Raw genomic sequence first — 25292 nt, 5'->3', positions numbered from 1 at the left:
CAAACTGCGTCTAAACCTCTGGTGATTCGAGACGACCACGATTAACGAGGAACAAATCTCCAGCAAGTAGAACCGTGTACAAAATAGCTGTACATGCAGAGATGACTCGGACGTACTTGCATCGTGAAGAAGATGTTGCACCTCGGACCAACAATTGCAACATTCTCCGTTGAGTCCGACTCACGTGTCACGTCTATCAAGAATCGCAGAGTGATAGGCACAGTGATCGATACGATTGTAATTAAAAGTAATTGGATACGTCGACCGCCATCACTCGAAAAGCCGCGCGTTACGGAAGCTGGCACGCCGTTCAAGACCGATTCAAGACGTGCTGCCCACTCGCCCGATTCACGATGAATACATTTTCATAAATTAGTCGGGAGACGAAACGCACAAGGCTTTCCGAACGCGTGGGCGGCGATCGCCTTCTAATCGTCCGCGTGAAAAGACGTAATTAAGAGACCCATTACACGGACAAGGAACCTGTACATGTGGATGTGCGTCGAAGATTCGACCGCAATGTTAACGATCCAACGACGTGGTTGCAAAACACCGTGGGAAGACACGCTAATTCTCGCGTACTCTGATAATCGGTCGGCCACTCGGGCGGATCTCTCGAGACTTCCTCAAAGTCGTCGCAGCTTCGCGATAGATTTATCTCCTCGTGATATCGTCCTCATCAGCCGGAGCAACTCCATCGCACGTCTACATGAGAGATCCGCCGGCGAGCTAATTTTGTTTCCCGAGCGTGATGAAATAATTGGGATCGCATTCAATGAACCAGCAAAAGCAAAAGTGCGAGGGTAAAGGCCGATGAAACAAAGAGAGCGCCGAAGATTCGACATTCGCATCGAGGACACCGAGTGTATCCTCCTAGCCGTTCCTGCCGCGGATAGCAGCGAGGATGCCGCGTTAATGTAGCGGTCTTATCAATTTTCTGTTGGACCTGATAAAAAGCCTGCTTTTTGTGCATCTTGCCTTCTTCCCTCCCTCTCATTCTCCTCCCCAGCTCCTCTCCTCCTGCCTCGTCCTTCCGTATGCCTATATCCGCTCCTCGCACTCCTCGCGTCCGCGTCGTGTGCTTTCTCTTTTTTCGTCTTCTCGACCTCTTATCCGTCTCAAATAACTGGACTGGCCCACACTCGGCGCTCTCACATGGACACATCTCCCTACCTGCGTCTACCTGCCTTTACCTGCCCGCTTGTCTGCCTTGCCTGCCCGCTTGGTTTGCCTGGTCTGCCTGCCTGCGTGCCCGCTCGCCTGCCTGCCATTTCTCCTCCCTTGGTACACAGCGATGCATTCATTCCCTTGTTTCGCATCGATATACATGCATATTGAGCTATATCGCACGGATGGTCGTGCGAAATAACGCAGACGCTGAGCTCGGCGCGCGCACGACTGTAAAGTACGCAGGGATGAGAACGGTGCAGCCGATGAAAGGCTGATCCTTCATGCCGAGATGATAAGACTAAGAAATAAAATGATCTTTTCTCTCGAACACTATCTTTTTGGAAATATCAGTTGAACAAATGGGGAAATAAATTACTCCTATTCTATTGCTCGCCGAGTATAAATAATCAACAACCCCTACACACGTTTGGCATTACCACTCGCGTCCGCCGCTGCAACTTGCACATCAGTTAATCGACCTTCACAGACGAAGAGGTTCTATTGCATTATATCGTGCGGAAACGCAGATCGATTTGTCTCTGTCAATTTCATCCTTACCGTTAATTTGTTCGATAGGATCGTTTGCTCTCGAATCGCAGATGCTTCGGAATTCACATGCAGTAGCGATAATATTATTCGAAGAGAAAGTATTGTGGTATTCCATGCACAAAATTATATAAGTGTGTGTCAGTATATATTTTTTGTAACATACGTTGTAGACATGAAATATAAAATATAAAAATGATAAACACAGCGAAGTTTGAAGCGCTTATGTCTTCACTTTAAAAATAAGGGTGAATTCACACCTTGGCAGAATAGCAGAAAGCAGAAAAGCAGAAGCCAATCAGAACTCGCGCTGGTAGTCGACAGTACATTCTGCTTTTCTGCTTCTATCTTTCCGCCAACTGTCGACTATCCGCGCGAGTTCTGATTGGCTTCTGTTTTTCTGCTTTCTGCTATTCTGCCAAGGTGTGAATCCGCCCTAAGAGTGAAACTCTTCACTTTTTATCTTAAAGTGAATGAAGTCACTCTATTGAGTGTGTGGCGACTCGGCGCCTAACAACCGGCAGCCAGTCGACCACTATGCGGAGCGAGGCGTAATCACAAACATCCCCGATACGCGAGATAACACCACAAAACAACGATAGGGCGAATTCGCGGAATCGTTACTCGTAATTAAAACTTCCCCCGGCTGAGGATATAAGGACCGCGAAGATGAAGAGCCGACACATTTGCAATATTGTTTAGCCCCTATTTGTTCTATTACGTCCAAGAATGTGAAATATTATTAAATTTTTTATCACTATTGCCTTTTCTCCTGTGATTAAAATATTTTTAATCAACTCATTTTCTATGATTGCTGAGATCTTCTTTTTTACTTCCTTTTATGTGTGAAATGCGAATAAAATTTCTCAGTAAATTTCTTACTCGTAACATCTTGAAGAAATAACTCGAGTATAAGAAAGAACAATGAACTTTAATGAAGATCACGAAACACGTCTTTATCGATCGACTACTGAAATGCGAGTGCCCAACTTTGGGCGGAAACGATCATGATCCACATGTTTGCGCATGAGTAATAATGTGGTTCGACGTTTCTCGAATGATCCTGAGAGATCGCTATATCCGGACTAATTGAGCTTACATTGATTAGCGTTGTCTCTCGCATTCACTCGTATACATTATTTGACTCATTTTAAATGAAGCACAACTAAACTATCAATATTGTTGAGAAAACTAGTTTAAACTTCGCGCTAATTCTGCCCAATTGTCTCGGGAAGATTCGGGCATCAAATATCGATAGACAAATATCGGCACGACGAGACGCGTAGCGATGTATTCGACCCTTTTCTCACGCGACCGTTGTAGCGAGCGAACAAATAAGTGGATCCACTGGCGGATAGTTTACTGATATAGAATTAAGGCGGATTTGTGCACAGATCTGAAAAACGAAAAAGGCGACTGATATCTGGAAGTCACGGAATCAATCGGATGAGTAGAAATTTTTCTTTAATTTGATTTATGAGATTCTTTGCTTGAACAAAGCATTGGCTATTTTTGTATTTTCTTTTCTTGTGACTTTGAGGTTCACACGTATATTTTCTTGCTTATTTGTATGTGATTGATATATAATTATTTGAAACTGTTTGAATGTATTGTTACATATTTTTCGTAATTATACAGGGTGTCCCGGGTTTTAACCGACAAACTGCGGGAGCATATTCTACTAGTGGAAATAAGAAAAAATTCTTATATCGAGTTTGCTTAGAAATGCTTTATTACAAAGTTATAAACCAATATTGAAAAGAAATATCAGATAAGTAACAACGGATTTTTTCACAAAAATAAAAATTATCTTCGCAATGATTTAGTGACGCATTTCAAAATGTTGTCCTTGCACATCGATACAAGCTAGACATCGACGTAGTACAGAATTTGTTACGGTACGACATTCCTGAAAATTTTGTTGCATCTCAGTAACTGAATTAGTAATTCGTTGCTTTAAATCTATCTGGTACTCTCCTGTTAGGAAATCTACGTTGATACTCTCGTACGGCAGCTCGTGCATTTCCGTCACAGAATCCGTACACGAAATGAATATCGATGTATTCCTCATTTGAAAACACTTTTGGCATTCTGATAGTAATTGCTAGTTGACACGACGATTGAAATCTAACAGCTACTGTTGTGAAAGTAACAATCATACTGAATCGTTTCAACATAGTGAACATGAATACATGTGAATACACGTAACGTAAACATCTTCGACCTTTCAAATTCTACACTATGTTCCGTTGTTACTTATCTGATATTTCTTTTCAATATTGGTTTATAACTTTGTAATAAAGCATTTCTAAGCAAACTCGATATAAGAATTTTTTCTTATTTCCACTAGTAGAATATGCTCCCGCAGTTTGTCGGTTAAAACTCGGGACACCCTGTATATATATACATTTTCTTTTGTTTATTGAAATACTGAACACATTTATTTATACCTTATCTCGCACATTCGTAAAGGGAAATAATCAAATTTCAACAAATATTCAACAGATGTAACTCGTTCGTTTCGCATATGTAAGTGTAACTTAGCAGATATACACATATATTCATGCGGTTCTATAGTGTTCATTCCCATACAGCACAAAATCGTTCTATGATCATTCATAGAATAATATCGGAGAATGTTTAGAATATTCTCATATAATGCTTCAGAGTTTCTGTGAACCTTCCATGGAACATTTGAAGTAGACAAAAACTCACATTCTCTGAATGTTCTATAAATATTCTGTAGCATATTCTATGAACATTTTGCGTATGTTTATTGCTCACTGAATATTGAATAAAGATAGAATGACGCTCGCGATCGTTGGGAGCGTCAAGTGGAACGCACCCGTAGTCGTAGAATATATTGACCAATATCAAAGACGTCCAGAGTCTTCCGGATATTTCTACGACGTCCTGCGAACTTTTGCTACATGTTTTCTAGGACAAATGGGGTTATTTCGATCGACAAACCTATTCCCATCAAAACCATGTACTATGAAATGCATCACGATACGGAATGAATAAAAAGTATGACCTGATAAGTCGATTAATGTTATTTTTACACAGAAAAGTTCACACAGAAAACGTAGGACGTTATAGGAATATTTAGATACATAATAAACGAAATAAAATATTATAAGAATATTCATTGAAATATCATTAGAATATTCTGAGTATTTACCAAATAACATACCAATAACATTTAGAACATTCGTGGAACTGTTTACGAATATTCTTTTCGAATATTCTCAGAATATATGAAAATCATGTTGTTAGAATATTCTCCGAATATTTTGTGCTGTATGGGATATTAGGCAGAATTTTATCACCTGCAATTCATTAAATAGTTTCAGAATTGCAATATTATAGGTATCTTTATAATAATAATAATAATAATGATGATAACAACCTTCGACAACAACAATAATAATAGAAACTTACTGATGTATATGTATATAGTTTTATTTCAAATAAATCCTTTTTATTTGAATATTTTTTTATGAGTTCATTTTCTAAGAATGGAATTATTTTTTTAAATATGTAGTTTGCTTTGTGTATTGTTGCTTGGGATACATTTTTTGGTACGGATATATAATTTGTAGTTGGATGCGCAACGTTATTACGCCAAGTTATAATAGTAATAACAAGAGATATGAAGTTTTCTGTCGTCATCCCCTCTTGTGTTATATTGTTAATAAAAATATTCGCTTTTTCTTTTTCATTATATTTTAAATGCTGCTTATTGTCATCAAACCTTTGTATTAAGAATTAATTGTCTAATAGCAAACATATAAGCAGTGCTCACACACATGTTATCCGAGCTGATACGAATATTTTTCTCAAAACTTCCACTATCACAACATATAATAACATCAAAAAATGACTGATAATTGTGTAATAACTGATAATCTGTGATTGGCCAATAGACCAAATATATTATATACAATTATGTTTTATCAAATGTGATAATTACTTATTTAAATTTTTATTTAAAAAAATTAAATGTTTTCGCTATACATAATAAATGACAAAATCAGCTGTGCAGTAAAAATCCATATCACCTGACTTGAAAATCAATAACAGATCGGTATGCGTGTAGTCACGGGCCTAAGCGCGCAAGTTTTACGCAATATTATTGGGAAACTTTGACCGCTTCTAACTCAAAAACTATTGTAGCTTCGAAATTTTCGTATTAGAATTTTCCACTCTATTTTACCTCTAGAATACGCTATTAAAATATTGGACGGAGGTTTTGAGACACCCTGTATAGTTAATGCTGAGCCTATTGTACATATAGTATATCTATTCATACTCTGTTCTTATTTTAAGGTTTTGTTTTAAATATATATTAAATATAATCTTAAGATATTTAGTAGCCAATCAAAGCTGTATTAATATCTAAAAGATATATTTAAGACTATCTCATTATGAAGAATGGACTATGATTACTGCTCTATGCTTTGCATTCTGCAAATTTTATCATGAATTGTCAAGCGAAGAAGAGAATCATAATAACAACGTCTAACTAAAATTGTCAGAAATATACAGGGTGGCCCATTTTAATTTATACAGTCGATTTTTTAAAAAACTAAAAGAGATACGAAAAAATGTTTCAGACAGACATGTCACGATTTCGAGGGAGACATAAGATGATACCATTGGTTTGACCTTGAATAGTCGTTTGAAGGTCACGCGAAGATCACCTTCAATTTCTTAAATTGAAACCCCAACTTTTTATTGCAGATTCTTATTCTCCATCGAAAAGTAAGTAACTTTTGTCTGAAACATTTTTCCGAAAAATGTCATCTTATGTCCTTAAAATGTCCTCAAAATTCATCTTGAAGATCATTTTAAGGACATAAGATGACATTTTTCGGAAAAATGTTTCAGACAAAAGTTACTTACTTTTCGATGGAGAATAAGAATCTGCAATAAAAAGTTGGGGTTTCAATTTAAGAAATTGAAGGTGATCTTCGCGTGACCTTCAAACGACTATTCAAGGTCAAACCAATGGTATCATCTTATGTCCCCCTCGAAATCGTGACATGTCTGTCTGAAACATTTTTTCGTATCTCTTTTAGTTTTTTAAAAAATCGACTGTATAAATTTAAATGGGCCACCCTGTATATACATGCACATATTACATATCTTGACATCAAGTGCATCAATTACTCTATTACACACATTGTAGTATCAATAGATTCTAAAAGATATGAAAACGTTTTTGGTATTTCACAATGAAATATTCTCATTCGAAAGATATAAAACAGTTATTTCAACATTTTTTTACCCTAATCTACCCTAAAGATCGTTTTTCGCGTGAATGATACGCAGTAGCATCTCAGTCGCAGCGCTGCGTTTCACTGTAGATGTACTTGTGGAGATGCTACTGCGTCTTTTGATTCAGAGCGTAGGTACTTTAGCGTAGAAAAGCGCCAACGGCAACCAGCGCGGCGGCGGATCCCGGTATGGATTGAATTATGGGCCGCCGATGCGCAGGGGCGTCCGCTCGTGTCCCCGGGGGGCTCTCCCGGTCTGTGGATATAAGGCCTCTTTAAGCCTCTGTATAAATAAACTAGTTAATAAATTAATATATCACCGGGGTATTTTTCCCCCGCGGGTCGCTGCTACACAGCTAACTGCCCCTACAAAAATCGCCAACGAGACGACCGGACCCATCAATAGCGAAGTGAAAAAGAGAGAGAGAGAAAGGAAGGAAAAGAGAAAAGCGATGAATTCGCGCCATTGGTCAATCTGCCCTTCTTATTAAGATGTAACCGGCCATCTCGAGAGCCAGTGTACGATAAGTGCCTTCCGAGAAAACGCTCGAGGGGAGAGAGCGTAGGTAGCTGCGGGATACTTTTTCTTCTGTTATCCTTTGATAACAGGTACTTATGCTCTGCAGGAGTTTCACGTGGTTTGTAATAACAAACGCGATGACGCCTCGCTCGTCCGCGACGTTCTTGCGTGACATCGCGAGTGATCGTATGCACGAGTGACGTCGAGATAACGCACCTCTCTGCAATTTAACTCTGGAGCCTAGCGAAGCGAACAGACATACTTTGAATAAAATGAACAATTTTTATAGTATGCATATTTATAATCAGTGTTGTGCTTAGATCATTTCAAAATTAACTAGATAAAGATAAGAGAAAAATATATGAGTTCATCTAAGATAAGATAAGATTAAAATGATTTCGTTTTAAATATATTTTAGATAAAGATGAAATTATATGGCGATTCATCTAGAATAATTTTCAGATAATATTGTTTGTAAGATCACTTATATACGGTATAGCATGTGATTGTTTAGTATAATATTTAACAATATATCAAGCCTTGGTGCGATATAACTTTTCATCAGATCCATTAACCCTCTCGCGCCAAGTTTATTTGTCTGCGAAACATATGTAACGCGTCCACTTGCACGCGATACTACGAGAGCATCACACGGCTGCATGCATCGTCATCTCGCAAGAGCGCACGGCTAGCTGTAAATCATCAACCTAACGTAATAAACGAGACACAGCCATAGATTTGTAGACTCACCGATAATGAATGCGACCTCCCTCCGTAACTGCGACCGCGCGCGAACACGAGTGTCATACAATGACGCATTAAGTACATACATTACACCTCTTTTCGTTTCGACCTCTTGGTTGGCATTATTTAGCATCGCCTTTGGTAACATTTGGCTAAAGGTAGTTACCTAAAGGAAAATTCTGTGAACGGGATAGAATTAATTAATTAATTTTAATTTAACGTTTGCACCTAAATAATTATAATAAATACTATGTTTTAAATAAATTATAAATAATAATTATAATAAAAACTTAAATAATTATAATTATGAATAATATGATTTATCACACGATTAGAAAAAGGTTGAGGAAAGATTCGAAATTTTACACAAACAATGACAGATCTTAGATACAAAGAGACAGAGAGCAGAATTTTTCATCTCCAGATAATAATTCATTTAATAATTCAATTATTTAAAAGACAAATAATTATAAATTTCTGAAGCGATTTAATAATTTTTCGTCTAAATGATATATGAACATTTAAATCCAGAAATCTAGATTTGTAAACGCACGAAAGAACTCATCAGAGAGGATGCTAGTTAACCCAATCCAAATCCATAGTTGTTTGTCATGGTCCAGGTTGGTCAATTAAGAAAAATCAAGCTATCATTAAGACACGAGATTTCTCACTAAAAAACGACCATGAAAACTCAAAATGGATTCGAATGCAAATTTAACGATCAGGCTCGGATCGAGCAAATGCTAAGTAGAGGTGTGCATCTTAATTATAGTAATTGGTTAATTGTGCCGCGTTATCTGATCGAGTTTAACTTGCTCGTGGAGTAGGAATCGTGCACATGCTCTTATCAGATCTTTGCCCTTATCAGATGACACCGGAATTGCCGGTTTCGCATAAAAGGACACAGCTGTGCGAGCATTAAATCGGGACTACTTTCGTAATTCGTTACATTCGAATAAACTCATCTTCCGCTGATTATAAATTTATTATAACCACGATGGTGGTCCTCATTAAGATCGTAAAAAATTATTTACATCTGCCGCGCGCCGATGTCGGCGAATATCTTTTTTGCTCGACAAGCTCCACCAATCTGCAACTTTTATATAATCGTAGCTAATTTTATTTCATCGTGTACGCATCATTCCTCCGTCTATATCCTTGCAAATGAGTCACAAAAGGACACATGCGAAATGTACTAAAAAACAACACGTTCTTGCATGTTTCTCTTTATTTGATTCTTTGAAACGACAGTGTCATTTGAGTGAAACATATTCGTAGCACACATTTAATACACATAATTACAGGCTTCGTTAATTGCTCATCGAACTCTTATCGTTTAATTAATTGCAACAAATTTAAGGCGAAATAAATAACTCGCTATTAAAATCACACCACGATTCCAGCATATTTTTTTTCTATAAAAAACGCTCGTTCACTCTTTTTTAATGCAACAGTTGTTGCTCAGTGGCGGTTTACGATAATTGAACGATGATTATTCATTGAATCGACGCTGATGAGCGGTCTCGAGTTGCAAAGGAACGGCCACATAAAAACAGTCCAGTACTCCTCTCTACAGAAGAGAAGAGCTGTGAAACAGTTTTTGCGTCTCGATTTCACTGGTCGTGATACAAGGAGGAGGTTCCCATGCACATTAATTTTGCATCATCGTGAACGAGAGAAAGTACGAGCTCTAAAATATTCCTGCAGCACGTTATATCGTATTGCGCGCTTATGTCTCATAAATAATTTTAGCTCTCCTTCCTTCCTGCCTCTTTTAGTTCTTTATCCCTTTCTTCTATCTTGTTCTCAAATCCGTATCATAAAAACAAGCAATCAGCGTTAAACGATGCAGCATTCATTGAGATTTAACTGGCCTCTGCCCTTTATTAAAGCTCTTCTGATTAACATGGTCGTCAATTTCGTAATAGAAACATCGACTATGATTAGATAATTTACATGTATTAAATCGAGAATCTGAGTCGACTGAAGGTAATCCTCAGACACTATCTAATTCTTTCATAAACGAACTTTCATAATCCTCCTATCAATTAAGTTTTTAGTCAATTAATTTTTGTCAATTAGCTTTTTGTTACTAATTTTATACAAACTGCGCTTGTTACTAAAGAGCTATTGGATTGTTTTTTAATTTTATTTATATGATAACGAATTAACGACCACACATCATTGATTAATATTCAATTCGCATAATCGCTGCATAAGTTAGCGCGCAAATTTCGACTTATCTTAGGTTTCGCTAATCAAGCGACGCGGTAGCGTCGCGACGCCAAGTACATAAAAATCAAAAATAAGGTTCCGAACAATGAGAATCACTGCATAAACATCGAGCGTTACCAAGTTCAGTGCATATACGTCGAGCGCTACCGCATCTTGCGTTTTCAACATTCTTACACTTGTTGACCGTTGCACGTTACACAAAACACATATTCGCTTTCTTACCTGTACGTACACATTTTACACTCGATAGTCTTTTCGCTATAGGGTACTAGCAACTAACAATAATAACAATTTATAATAATAATTTAAATAAAATAATAATTAAAATAATAGACACAATGAAGTGCTTTACTATGAAGTGCACCCAAATCAAACATAAACAATTTTGTCGCCTTTCACTCGTTATTCTAGTTACTGCACCAACTCGAATCGCGACTGAGATCGCTTCTCGAGTGCAAAGGTTTAAATGTGTAATCAAAACTTCTAATGTGTAACCCTATTCATGTCTCGCGTCGGAATGAAAGTCGCGAAAATTCGTCTTTACACTAACGTTCACATATCCAGGTACATAAGAAGTTATCGATTTGTAGAATAGAAAACCATACGCGCATTATGTTAGCAATTTCGGTAATTGACGATATTACCTCGATGCATTATTACAATGTACTTTTATATTAATATTACTTTAAATTACTAAATTACAAAATTAGAGGAAAAGAAAAGGCAGAAAAAAAACTATTTTATTCAGCTATTTGTACCTTACTTGTTAATGCCTCATAATTTATTCAATGCTTCGTAATTTAGTCTATAGCAGTACCACTGTTGTACAAGTATCTTTGCTGCAAAGTTTAGAATCAGTAGTATGTATATCATGCATTTAATATCGATATGTAGAAAGAAAAGGTACACCAATGCTATCAATTCTGGTATTTTAACGTTGACTAAAAATGGATTTTATAGGGGAACAGTATTATAATCTAAACAGAATTCTTTTAGTATGTGTCGGCTTGTGGCCTTATGGCACTTCATCCTTAAAGAAGATACAAATTATATTTTTTGAAGCAATATTTATATCGTTCTTATTATGTCAGGTACGAATCAATTTCTCATTTACTGCATTTTATTATATATACGAAAATTTCCAAATATCTTCAGTGAGTGTTAATAACCATTTCTAATACAGAAAAATGTACATAACATAATAGAAACATATTTCAGATAAATTAATACATTTTTCAATAATTATGCACATAATTTCGAGAATATGGGTTCAATCTAGTTGACATATTGTTAAAATCATGCGACTAAGTTAATGTCCGATATATTTTAATCATTGTTATTTCTTAAAGAGCTATTTTTAGATAAAGGTTTTTGTACGGAATATCAAAAGTTTTAATAATGTACATACATATATATATTTGTATGTGAAAGGGAATCGACAATAGTCTGTTAAAAACTGCTTCAGATCATAATTTTAACAATATTTTCTTATCTTAAACAACATGTTCGTATCTACAACTTTAATCAACCAAAGAAAAACTCTGCATCTCCTAAACTACATATATATAACTATCTACTTTTTAAATTAAAACGATTCAATAAAGCTATTTTTCAGCTCAACGTATTTCTCGTGAAAAACTGCAGTATTGCAAAAGTTATGAAAATACTCATGTTCGTTATTATTAATTGCATTTTTATTATAAAATACAATGCAGGGTTGCTACTTACTGATAACGTATGTGTTCGCATATTTTCTAATGTACGCAAACTTTTGTTTTCAAAGTAAGATGTTTATTGGAATTTTTCCATTTGTTTTTACAAAACTGTCTAGAAGGCGATATAATGTATTAAATTGCCGAAAGTGCATTAATGCATAATTATAATGATGAAAGAAAACTTATTTATGACACATATATGACATTAAAAAAAGAAACAACAAAAAAACAATTGTATTTATTTGTGGTCGCAGATTAAGTATATCTTTAATAGAGTCCGCTACGATTGGACAATATTGAAAAATCAGGCGGAATTGGACATAATACAAAAGTATGCATGCAACGCAAGATTCCATACCATCACTTTTATGCGTAAGAATGAAAATCACACGTCAGCACACTATTATAGTTTAATTATCTCCTTTAATATATTATTGTATATATTATATTTTATTGTTATATAAAATATATAAAAATTATATATTTTATATAACAATTAAAATCTCCTATAGTACAGAAATTCTAGTTTAATATTTAAAATGTATAAGGATAGTCTAACCTGACACACACACACACACACACACAACTAGTCTTGAATAATTGTAAACAAATTCTGCGATATATTTAAGTTTCCTTTTTGTAAAATTTCTCTTAGAAGTGACAGAACGTTTATATCATATAATATTTAAACATTTAGAATAAAGAAACCTCTTTCATGATAAATTTTAAATTTATAACACATACTTCTTCCTCTCCCATATCTATATATGTATATACAATATATATGTATATGTATATATTGAATTATATGATGAATCGGACATACTTCAGTCATAGGTATTGTTATTGGCATGGGCATAATCATACTGTCTTCTATATCATTTATACTTGATGCAATTATACCACTGAATGAATCACGGCCGTTATGGTTACCGATTATAGTAGAATACTTCGTCGATCAAGAAAGATATTTCTTTGCCATTTTAATACATACTTTCATGTTCGTTTATGTTGGCTGTATAACAATAGCAGCTATTGCAACAATGCTTATAGCATATGTATTACATAATTGTGCCATATTTGAAGTTGCCAGGTAAATATCAGGCTGTATTCTTTAACTCCTTTAACCCCCTTAAACCCCTTTAAAGCGTAATAAGCGAAGTTAATTAATTTACCTTAAAGATGTGCTTAAATGAATTGTATATGCGTTGTGTCATCAATAAGTATAATTTTTATATTATGTATTATCTTACTTTTTACGTAGCTATCGAATAGAGCACATATTTGACAAAACAATATTACAAATGTCAAAAGATATTCGACAGCATATACTATATGAGAGATTAATTCACGCAGTATATCTCCATCGCAGAGCTGTGGAGTTGGTATTGATACACTATAACTTCGACTTTTGCTCTCGCAACCTTCCTCCATATTATTCTTCAATCACTGCTAATTTTGGGAAAAAATTATTCTTGTCATATGTTATTAGTTTATTTATTGTAAACGGACGTATGTATCGTTGTTAAGTTGTTGTTACAGATATTTTAGAATTGGAAAGCTTTTGTTTTTTTCTTTTGAGTACACCTAACAATTCATGCAAAAGGTTTCGAGTGTAAAGGTGTATGTTAACACGTTGACTACCGAGGCCTTTACCTTTTCGTTTACGCCGCACAATACCGTCAGCTTGAGCGACGCAAGGGCGCAGCCGGCGCCCATTGACTGGCACGGCGCTATGTAAGAGACATGCAATCGTGCAATGGGTACCGGCGCGGTAGTCATGTTAATGAATAATAAACTCATAAGAAATATGGGTTTTTGTTAAAGTTTGGCCAATATCTTGACGAACAGTTTTGCGACATTATATTTCATATTATTAACATTTGGAGTAGCTTCTACGAGTTTCAGCGTTTTTCATGTAAGCGTCTAAATGCAATTAATGCTGGAAGACTATATATAGTATTATTTATGCAGAAATGTTAATTATTATCTCAAATGTAAATATTAAAATGTGAAAAGTCGTAATCTCATTAACGGTCGTTCTAGTTCTTCCATGTGTTGACACCTTTAAACGACGTACTTGAACTAATAATGACTAGCATCTTTATAATTTTACATTTGTATTATATATATATAGGTAATTATGTTGGACAAAGTATCATAGACACCAGCACAAATATTTTTCGAACAACGTAAGTATTAGATATTTTTTCTGAGCTATCTATTGCATCCACACCATCACGATGATTATCTACAAAAATTAATATACAATTAAAAATACACAATTTTTTATCCCACTAATAATTTTTCAATTGATGATTTAATACACAAATAAGAATTTACGTTTACATTAAACGTTACGTATTAACAGATTCAATACGGAATGGTACACAGCACCACTGTGGTTACAGAAAGTAACATTATTTATTATGCAGAGAAGTAGCATTAAGAGTACTTTAACAGCTGGAGGTATATTTGATGCATCGTTAGAAGGTTTTGCTAAGGTATGGAACGCATAGCACTAAATTTTCATTCTTCGTGTGTAAAGATATTTGTCATGGGACAAAAAATATTTGTTACAGCTTATGAGTATGTCGATATCCTATGTTATGTTTCTGCGTTCTACGCGAAGTCAACAAGAAAATACGCAAGAAGAATTATAATTATGATTTATTCGAATTTGTTTTACAAATATAAAACATATCCACCATATAGTATATGTACTCTGTTGTATACATATTAATAAAATACATTTGAACGAATGAATATATCGGAAATGTATTAATTATATCAATTAACGAAATCTTTTTAATATAATGTATAGCCATTCTTCGACGTAGATACGTGCAAGTATACAATTTTTGTTCTAACATTCTAGTAGTTAGTAATGTGCCAAAGAACTGACCGTATCCTTCCACTCGTGGAAGCTTAAGTTTTTACATTTAATTCATACTTAATACTATATACTAATAATAATATATTATATATTGAACGCAAATATACTTGATCATAAATTTGGATAAGATCATTATATTATCATTACTTTAATGTTATTAAGAATAAAGGTAGGTATTTTTATATAATTGTATAGATATGATATATGATAGTGACCGTACAAATTTAAAAACTTCGGTTTATTCTAGAAGGGACAATGGGAGCGTACGTGTTGATCGACTGTTTAATTAGGACATTGGATGCTTTTGCATCGATAGCCATGTTGAACATAGTTGAAGCCAAACAGCTAATTAAATTAAATATTAAATTTATTCATTTAGTTATATTTCTAAAATTTGCATTATAAGCTTTAACACCATATCAGCATTTTTTTATATTTAGATAGCTATTCTGACGATATCCTATCTCACTACAATTTATTTTGTGCATTAAATTCGAAACAAATGACAAATCTGACTGTAAATGATAAGGCTTTATTAATATGTGTTTATAAGACAATTTTTCATTCACTGCTATACAATAATATGCATTTGTGAAAATATTCCAACCGAATATTTCATAATATTATTCTATTTTTTTATCATTAACACCTGCCCATTATTAGTATTACAATATATAATAATAGTATTATTAGTATATAGTATTATTCTCGTTGGTACATTTTGTATCCTTAAACTTTAATTACTATTTAATATCTAGTTTTCTTTCTAATAACTAACCACACATAATCTCGTATCTTGCATTTTCTACATTCTTACACTTGTTGACCGTTGCACTTTACACAAAATACATATTCGCTTTCTTACCTATACGTACGCATTTTAATCCTTTGCACTCGATAGTCTTTTGGCGACAGGGTACTAGCAACTCACAATAATATTAATTTATAATAACAATTTACAATAATTATTTAAATAAAATAATAATAAAAATAATAAACACAATGCTTTATTATGAAGTGCATCCAAATCAAACATAAACAGTTTTGTCGCCTTTCACTCGTCATTCTTACTGCACCAAACCGAGTCGCGACTGAGATCGCTTCTCGAGTGCAAAGAGTGAAATGTGTAATCTAAACTTATAATGTGTAACACTATTCATGTCTCGCGTCGGAATGAAAGTCACGAAAATTCTTCTTTACACTATGTTCACATATACAGGTACATAAGAAGTTATTGATTTATAGAATAGAAAACCATACCCGCAATATATCATTATGTTAGTAATTTCAGTACTTGTCGATATTATCTCGATGTATTATTACACTTTCTTTTTATATTACTTTAAATTACTAAATTACAAAATTAGAGGAAAAGAAAAGGCAGAAAAAAAACTATTTTATTCAACTATTTGTACCTTACTTGTTAATGCCTCATAATTTATTCAATGCTTCGTAATTTAGTCCATAGCCGTACCACTGTTGTAGAACGTTTGCTGCAAATTTTCGAATCAGTAGTCTATGTCATGCATTTAACATCGAGACGTAGAAAGAAAAGTTATGTCTATGCTATCACTTCTGGTATATGTATTTTAACTTTGGCTAAAAATGGATTTTATAGGAGAACAGTATTATAAACTAAACAGAATTCTTTTAGTACGTGTCGGCTTGTGGCCTTACAACACTTCAGCCGTAAAGAAGATACAAATTATATTTTTTGAAGCATTATTCATATCAAACATATTATGTCAGGTACAAATTGACTTCTGATATAATGCATTTTATTACATATATTTCTGCATATCTTGGAACATGTTGCAACTGTAGAAAATTTGTTAAAAAATGTTAAGTAATGCATGATAAACAATCTTAAAGTAATATCTTAAAACATAAACTGAAATGATTTCTTAAAATCCTTTATTTTTGTTTAAAAGCTTTTGGCATACAGCCAAACTTTATACAATTATTTTTGGGGGTCCATTTTATTGACTCACTTTATATATTCGAACAATATGACAGTAACAAACTATATAATAAAACATAAATGTAAAGATAAAGAAATAAAAACGCAAAAGTAAGATAATATGTAAAAGATACAATGTCATGTAATGTAAATCACAACAAAATTACCTTTTTAAAAGAAGGTACAAAAAAGCGCCAAGTATACGCGCGCGAAGAAAAAAAAGAACTCTACTAAATTAATGATATCAAAAAATTGTGCCAACCCTGAAAATGGGTATTTATGCAAATCAGAAAATCTATTACTTTATTATTATCTATACTACATACAGACACATGCATATATACGTACATGATATCGACTACGAATGCGAAAGAATTATTTCAATGCAAATAAGTATTTTTTCCAAATGCTTGGCGCTGCTAAACCGAATCAATATATTAATTAATATTTAAATCCTTATAATCTAAAGATTATAATAATTTTTTTACAATCTAAATTACATAACAAAATTCGCTGAAACACATATGTAAAATATATATTACAAATGTAGTTGAATTTATTCTATACTTAATTCTAATATCACGCACACACACGCACGCGCGCGCGGACACACATATGTACGCACGCACCCACAAGAGAGAAAGAAAGAATAAGGCAAATTAACATATTGATTCGGTTTAGCAGCGCCAAGCATTTTGAACAAATACTTATTTGTATTGAAATACTTCTTCCGCAGTCATAGTCGATATCATGTACGTATATGCATGTGTATATATGTATGTAGTATAATAGATAATAATAAAGTAATAGATTTTCTGATTTGCATAAATACCCATTTTCACAGTTGGTGCAATTTTTTGATATCATTAATTTAGAGTTCTTTTTTTTCTTCGCGCGCATATACTTGGCGCTTTTTTGTACCTTTTTTTAAAAAGGTAATTTTGTTGTGATAAGTTGCATTTCTTACGATCGCATATCGATAGTTCATGAATCGTACTTGTCGATAATCACAGAAAAATTCAAAAAAACGAGAGTACAAATGGCAAAGAACCGTCACAGCGTAGATGAATGATTCGTGTATGTTTGACTGAAATATTCTCCTATGCTCGATTTGACGCGCTTCGTTGGCAATCGTCCGCCCCTTTCCCGGTTTGGAGCAAGCAAAGGGCGACGGAACGACCGAGAAAGTCAAAAGAAAAAAGGAGAACCCGCGTAGCGATTCGGTAGCGATAACATTTCGCTCGGATAACGCGTAACTACCGTGTAAGCAGAGAGATAATCAGCGAGAGGGACTCCCATAAACGATTCGTCCGCAAACTCGAATACATCTCTTCCCCCTCGTAATCCGCGCTCGCGATACTATCGCGGGGATCCTGATTAATGCGAACGCTTCGCGGAATATGATACACGAAGAGCAACGGGGGGCACGTGAGAGTTGCGATATAGTTTTATTAATATGCACGTGTATACGTGCTGTTACAATTGCGAGGGGGAACGGGTGCGTTGTAATATAGAAAATGAATTTAGATACTTGTACTCTCGACAAGACTCACTTCTTATTTGTGGTTGGTACAATGTACAATCAGAAATAAAGACGAATGGACAATTGTCTAGAATTCGAAAGGTTTGATTAAAATATAATTTAGTTTTCCTTACGTTAAATCTTTGTTAAGATTATTTGCGTCGCATTCAACATTAGATTTACTTGTTACATTACATACTTGTACTATATTGATAAATCGTTGCTCAATTGTTTTAATTAATTTCTTCTCTTTAATTGCGTTAGACGATAACATTTTTAAAAATACATAAAACGTGAAATTTGGCTACTTTAGTCTTTATGACAGAATATCTTTTCTCATAGAGCACATAGAATAAAAGTGAAAAAACTTTCACAATATTAAAAGAAAGATTATAAAATATCGATTGAACCTACTTAGAAATTAAGGAAATTTATTTTCAATATAAAAAGTTAAGCATTAATCAAGTGCTTTGGCGCTAAAATTGTAAACAATTCAAAAAGTAAAGTTAATCACTTTGGCCCGTGAACGGCTCACATGTACATTGTGCGATACGTGCGCATGTATCGCGTAGCTCTATACACAGGCTCGTGTTTGCGGGACAATAAGAAAAAGAGGAAATTCAAAGCGTTTCATTCGTCTCGGTGCTGTCCAATGGGCTTGCCATCGATATACCTGGCTGCGTGGGCGAGTCGCGCGAACGATCTGTCCTCCCGTGACAAACGCCGCGGGCCAAAAAAAGGTTCCGCGAGCACAACGCCCGCACGAGGGAGACAGAGCACGCACGAATCTTTAACCCCGCGACGCGACGCCGACGGGCGTGAGGGAGAGGAGGACTCCGCCCGGTACACGTACGGGCGGGCGAATTTTTCTCACGGCGAAATAAAGATCTTGTCGGACACGGGGTACGAGACGGAAACACATCGCCGCATGGTGGCCGGAACACGCTCGCTCACCAAAGGCGATAATCTCGTTTCTCTCTTTCTCTCTTCATCGTCCACTTACTGAGAGTTCACGTGCACATGGCACGTACACATTTCGCACACGTGCTCGCGAAGAGTTTAGAAACGATATGAGCTCCGATAGCCGCATCTCTGGTCGCGTTACAACTAATTAATTAATGGTACCACAGAGGATCAGAAACACTTGGACGCAGTCGCGTAAGCCTATACGCAAAGTTCGCCCGGCTCTCTCGGGGTCTCGTGGAATATTAAATTACGTCGAGTATTATCTGATACACGTGAAAGAACTTGGATACACAGATCGAATTACTAGACCGGTCTATAACATGAGATACGTGCATCGGATCTAGGAAAGCTCTCGCTTTAGAAGCGTTTCGAAACAGACGAGAGTCGGAATTAAATCATCCCCTTTGTTCCTTTCGCTCAGGGCAAATAACGGGTCAGCGTATCACTTCGATGGCGCGGCAATGTTGCCCGATAGACATGAAAATACTTTATTGCCCGGCGTGATACGATCGGGCTCGTTACCTTTAATAAGATCGACGTGCAGAGCATAAAATCGCGGCAAGTGCAATAGCGGGGAGCGTCGGGCATGAGCGAGCCACCAACACCAGGGGGATGTAGACTCGGTGAGTGGATTCAAATGTGTGACGCATCATCATTTGAAATCCACGTTATCGTCGTGCCTCACTGCTGTTTCGCGACAAATGTGAAATTTAGCGCTCGTTACAAGATCATTTCGCGCCAATTTGAGTGCCAGTAGCGTTTAACGGCAACTCGTAGATTCGCGATTAATTAGCTCGACTAATTACATTTTCTTTTCTTGTCTGACAATGTTTTAACTATTTAACAATAATCTTTACAAATAATGTTTACAACAGTATTTACTTTTAATTAAAATAACGCTTATTTTTAGTATAAAATTCTGATTCAAATCCGACATACGTTATATTGATGAAAAGTTCGTGAGAAATACTCGACAAATATTTTACATAGATTTTATACACCTATTGAAGAAAGAGAGATATAAATCATGATTTTCCGATTAATAATTTACAACAAGAAACAAGATGAACGCAGATGGTGAATTATTATTATAAAATCGGTCCTGATTTTTAAATGTGATGTACGTGCAAATTTATTTAATCATCGTTATATAATATTCTTGCCCGAGAAATGATCTGACTGCCGAGAAATAGATGGTCAGGTAAACGAAGGGTCGCGATGAGTTCAAACTCATTATTAAATTTGAGTTCGCACTGCGCAATCACCATAAATAATCGCCCACGTTCGGTGATGCGGTGGCTTATAAATTTTCTGCGGCTATTACGCGAGTCACTTAAAACGCGATGATATAAATTAAAAGAATGCTCTGTGGCGTAATGATTGATCGCACTTATTGATCATGTTGTTCCTGCTCTTTTTTTCTGACAATCGTTTCTCGTACATGCACTTCTCAAACGTCTATTTTAAACCTTTCAAATTTACAAAATGCGAATTCATCAATAGCAAAATGTAGTATAGCCATAACACACACCTTGGAATAAAAAAAGAAATCAGGTACATTAAAATAATCAATATAATTGGACTAATGGTCACGTAGTCGCTGAACGAGGGTCAATTTCAACAAGGACACTATTTCACGTTCCTGCAGGATAATCCATTCTTGTTCTACCCGTCGTTCCGCAATATTTTCAGACGTTAATAAGTGCATAGCTGACGCGACATACAAACACACGCACACGCGTGTAGAACCGTGTATAGAAGGTATACGGCGCAAATAGATTGAGGCCTACTCTCGCCGTTCGCATTGCTCGTTCAGTATGAACAACGACTCTTCGGTATTGCCATGAGTCGTGCCCTAATATGGAAGCGGTGCTCATTTGGCGCGTTCGCGTTTTACAGCTGAAATGAATTTATGGAAAGGCCACCTCTCTTTCCTCTCCGCCCATCGGCGAGGCAAGAAAAAGAAAGCGAGAAATAGGGGGAGAAAGAGAGAGAGAGAGAGTGAGAGAGGAGAGTCGCCGTGCCGCGGTAAATGCCGACGAAACGATAAATTTACTCCTTGCCGGCTCTTCCGACGCTAAATAGATGGCCCCGCTGCCGTCCTTTGACATAAACACTCGGCATAAATTCATCAACCTTTTGACCGATGCGCTCATGTCTCCGCGCACAATCAGCTTCCCTCTTTAACGTATTCCCATGCGGCCGCTTGCGGAAAACGCGACACTCCCGTAAACGGATATTTTTGTGGATTTTCCTCAAACTTGCTTCGCAGTTGATTTTCTTCTTTCTGATTAAGTGAAGAGAACTCTTGAGGGGAATAAGATAAATTTGGATTCTCAAAACAAACATTTTCTTCGAGAAAATCGCAATTACCGCGATACGGAAACCGATGATAATGAAATCTGACGAAGTTTGCTGTAATCTTGCTGTAAATCCTATGTAAAATGCACACGAAAATGTGAATGCATCTCTACGGATTTATCGTAATAAGAAAATGTAAGGGACTAAGAACGAAATGAAAACTACCCCCAACTCGTGAGAATCAGACCCCATCGCCGTTAATAATATAAAAATGTTTTAATGCAAAAACCGTAGCGCTGTTGCTGGATTTCAAAATATGAGACAGAGATGAACTTATAAATCGAATTCAAATCAGAATCGCGGGCGAATCGACGGAGAAATTCTCGAGAAATCGAAAGCGAGTCTTACAATTAGTTGAATTCCGTTTCTTTTCTTTTTTGTTAATTGTGCTATAAGTTTGAAACTCTTTATAAATACATCAGTGATATTCTATCTCAAAAGAGTGTCATCGTTGCCCTCAGCGGCTTGACCCTTTCAAATTCAATATTATAAAAGAGAGAGAACAATAACCGCGTTTTAACTGCGTCCATTATTGTCGTTTTATATCGCGGAGATAAGTACAGCTCTATTTCGGCGTCCATTCAGCGGATGCGCATTGTTGCGGCCGCGGAGATCGCTCGATGAGCTCGCGTCGTAAAATGCATGTAAAAGCGGCACCGAATGAGGAGTCGCGGATGCGAGCTCACGCGGAGCTTATTTACTTTCATAACACGAGCGCCAACACGCGTCAGTAGCTTGTGAGTTATGGTTACGTGCATAACAAATATCGGCTCGAGTAATATTATCGCGGAATTGCGCGTGTAGGACGATCCCCCGTGATTACCAGCTCAGCCTCGCCCGATTCTTTCGTTCCCGGCCGTGAGACGGTCAATAGTACGTTCACTCTGTGCTTTTCTCGGTTTCGCGGCGATTCCTTCTGCGCATCGTCGTGTTTTTAGACAACAATGCGCAAATATACAAATTACGAATCGCTATAATGGGCAATTGACATAACGTTCTCGTTTCACCTTCGGATAAATACGACATTTGAATAACGCGGTATTAACATGGCGCATGTCACATGACAGCCGACCAATCAGAGGAAAGAACACCGTCACGATCTGCATCACGGCATGGGGCATTTTGCACAATCTTTGATCGTCATCTCCCTATCCTTTTGCAGGCATCTTGCCGGCATCTTGCCGGCATCTTGCACATTTCCTGTTCACTGGGAAGGGTTTAAGTTACTCGCGCGCTCGTTCGATCGATGCTTCACGCTCAGATAGACGAGAGAAAATTCAAGAGGGAGAGAAAGAGAGAGAAGAAAAATTCCAGTTTCACACAAGTGAACGAGCTTCGGGCGAGGACTGGTTTGCATTATGAATTCGGCGTTAACCGAATCTGCATGAGGGATTATCGCGCGCGGCGCGCACTGACGCGACGCTGACGCGCGAATTAAAGAGCCGGACGTGTTTGACGGCGAAAGAGTGAAACGCCAACCGGGTCGGACAGAGCCGAGACAGAGCGGTGCGCGTAGGTGTCGGCTCGACGATGACGGAGTGAAAAATGAGCATCGCGAGGAAACGGACGTACGGTAATTCATTCGACATGGTAAACGAGCCGAGAGCGCGGCGCGCGGGGGTAATTAATTGCGCTCACGCTTTGCGCGCAATGGCGAACGCGATGGAGTCTAGCGCGAGTGGAAACTCGCGCGATGAAAATGCTCGATCCGAGGCAGTGCCCTTCTGATTCGGCCCTTGATCTCGACGCGTAGTCGAGTTGAATGCAAGCTTCAACGACCTATGACCTTGCAGTCGCAGGAAGATGGTGAATTTAAGCGAATTGTAAGAACGAGGTTCACGTAAAGAAAGAAATAAATAATTATATATAATTGTAAAAATTTTATATTTTTTATATTGTCTGCTGAAAATGTTTTCGTACGTTACTATTATACTTCCGCGTAACTATCAGAAATATCTTGAACCGAAATCAAAATTTTCGGTTTACTTAGAGCTCTCCGCCTGCTGACGTACAATTTATAATACGTATCCCTCAACTTTTTGTCTTTGTGCTCGAAAACCTAAAATCGATATTGTCTTTTATTTACAGGTAGTAGGGAGGCGGCCTTCACGTACGCGATAAGCTCAGCCGGCGTCACGTACGCGGTGACTGCGGCTTGCAGTCGCGGTAACATCACGGCCTGCGGTTGTGAACCTGCTGTAAGGTAGCTGTAAATAAAGTCGAAGTCCTTCATGCGTGTGCAAGACACACGCGCGCAAATTATTGTCAATTAATATCGTGCCGCGCCTTTGCAGGACCAGGAAGGAATTACCGCCGAACGGTTGGGAGTGGGGTGGCTGCAGCGCCGACGTCACGTATGGTATGAGGTACGTTGATTAAGCCGATAGTTGATTGATTCTCGTCCGGTCTGCTTCCCATTCTCCGACCGCCTCTTTCGACGTCAGTTTGCCTCGAAGACGTGACGCGTCAAGCGTCAGCGAGCACTAAATACGCATGAATTTTAATATTATAATTTAATGCTAGGTTCGCGCGTAGGTTTCTGGACGCGCGCGAGATAGAGGGTGATGCCCGGAGCTTGATGAACCTTCACAACAACAAAGCTGGAAGAAAGGTAAGCGAGATAATCGACGGCGGTGATGTTCCTTTTGCGTTTTCATCCTCGTGATATTTATAAAAGCCAACAGCTCTCCCGTCAGAGGAGCTCGGACTCGGGCATTGCTTTTAAACCCGCAGGATACGCGTCCGCATAAAGTAACAACTATGTATAATGAGCATCTTAATTACCGTGAAGCAATACTAATTACCGTAACTCGCGAGAGAGATTATTTAGCGCGAAAATTAAGCTCGTCGACATTTGATGACGGCATACCGCTACTCACAGGTAACACTACCCAAGTGTCACACGCCGATTTTGATAAGCTTTGAATATGTTGTTGTCTAGGTCAAAATATGAGATACATATTTTTTTATATCGGTCCGTTTTGCCATTAAGGGGGTGAAACACCCTCTTGAAAAAAATCGGGTTTTATATTTCTTAGCGAATACCGTCGAAACAATAAAACATATAAGAAAAAGTTTCAAGTAAAAGTTTTATGGATTCTAATGTACTTTATAACAGTGCAATCAGATTTATAAGAAATGTTAGTATATATGCAATTATAGAGAAAAAAACAAACAAATTTAGAAATATTGAAAAAAATAAAAAAAGTAAAATTTTCTTGTCAGCTCTACGTTGATCATTTCTGGGTCCGGCAGAGGGCGAGAACCTGACTTATTTTGTTAATTAAAAGTAATCCCCCGACTTCATTGTTATCTCTGCGAAAAAACTGTTGCCAGGAGTAACTAGCGTATTAAATACGAGAATACGGACGGGGCGCG

General features: G+C 36.7%; 2 protein-coding genes across 8 annotated transcripts in view; both read left to right on the top strand.

Annotated features, from left to right (window-relative positions):
- Positions 1-25292, top strand: part of LOC105283919 (protein Wnt-7b) — a 70201-nt gene that overhangs the window by 40276 nt on the left and 4633 nt on the right. For 2 of the 3 annotated variants that reach the window (XM_011347053.3, XM_011347051.3), the window contains exons 3-5: positions 24003-24117; positions 24209-24280; positions 24438-24525. In XM_011347053.3, the coding sequence (XP_011345355.1) occupies positions 24003-24117; positions 24209-24280; positions 24438-24525 (275 nt within the window). The remainder of the gene's footprint in view (positions 1-24002; positions 24118-24208; positions 24281-24437; positions 24526-25292) is intronic. The other variant, XM_011347052.3, reaches the window with a different exon arrangement.
- On the top strand, positions 8546-16468 carry LOC105283918 (odorant receptor 85a). 5 transcript variants are annotated; one of them, XM_026968999.1, is made up of 10 exons: positions 8550-11397; positions 11491-11585; positions 11844-12253; positions 12464-12581; positions 13041-13302; positions 13474-13590; positions 14037-14127; positions 14256-14401; positions 14581-14713; positions 14792-16468. In XM_026968999.1, the coding sequence occupies exons 3-10, from the start codon at positions 12152-12154 to the stop codon at positions 14870-14872; spliced, it is 1050 nt and encodes a 349-aa protein (XP_026824800.1). In that variant the 5' UTR covers positions 8550-11397; positions 11491-11585; positions 11844-12151; the 3' UTR covers positions 14873-16468. The 5 variants fall into 5 exon arrangements, with proteins under 5 accessions (XP_026824796.1, XP_026824798.1, XP_026824797.1 ...); XM_026968998.1 differs by having other exon boundaries at positions 11491-11998; positions 12110-12253; XM_026968995.1 differs by having other exon boundaries at positions 8546-11585; positions 12110-12253.

The sequence above is a fragment of the Ooceraea biroi genome, chromosome 4, assembly GCF_003672135.1.
Source record: "Ooceraea biroi isolate clonal line C1 chromosome 4, Obir_v5.4, whole genome shotgun sequence".
NCBI lineage: Eukaryota > Metazoa > Arthropoda > Insecta > Hymenoptera > Formicidae > Ooceraea > Ooceraea biroi.
The sequence above is the reverse complement of the archived record's forward strand: the minus strand, read 5'-3'. Positions and strand labels throughout refer to the sequence as shown.

Coding starts and splice junctions, on each gene's coding strand:
- LOC105283918 (XM_026968995.1), top strand. CDS start 11,442: ATGGATTTTATAGGGGAACAGTATTATAATCTAAACAGAATTCTTTTA. Junction 11,586..12,109: donor TATCGTTCTTATTATGTCAG/GTACGAATCAAT, acceptor GCTATTTTTCAG/CTCAACGTATTTCTCGTGAA. Junction 14,714..14,791: donor CGTTAGAAGGTTTTGCTAAG/GTATGGAACGCA, acceptor TATTTGTTACAG/CTTATGAGTATGTCGATATC.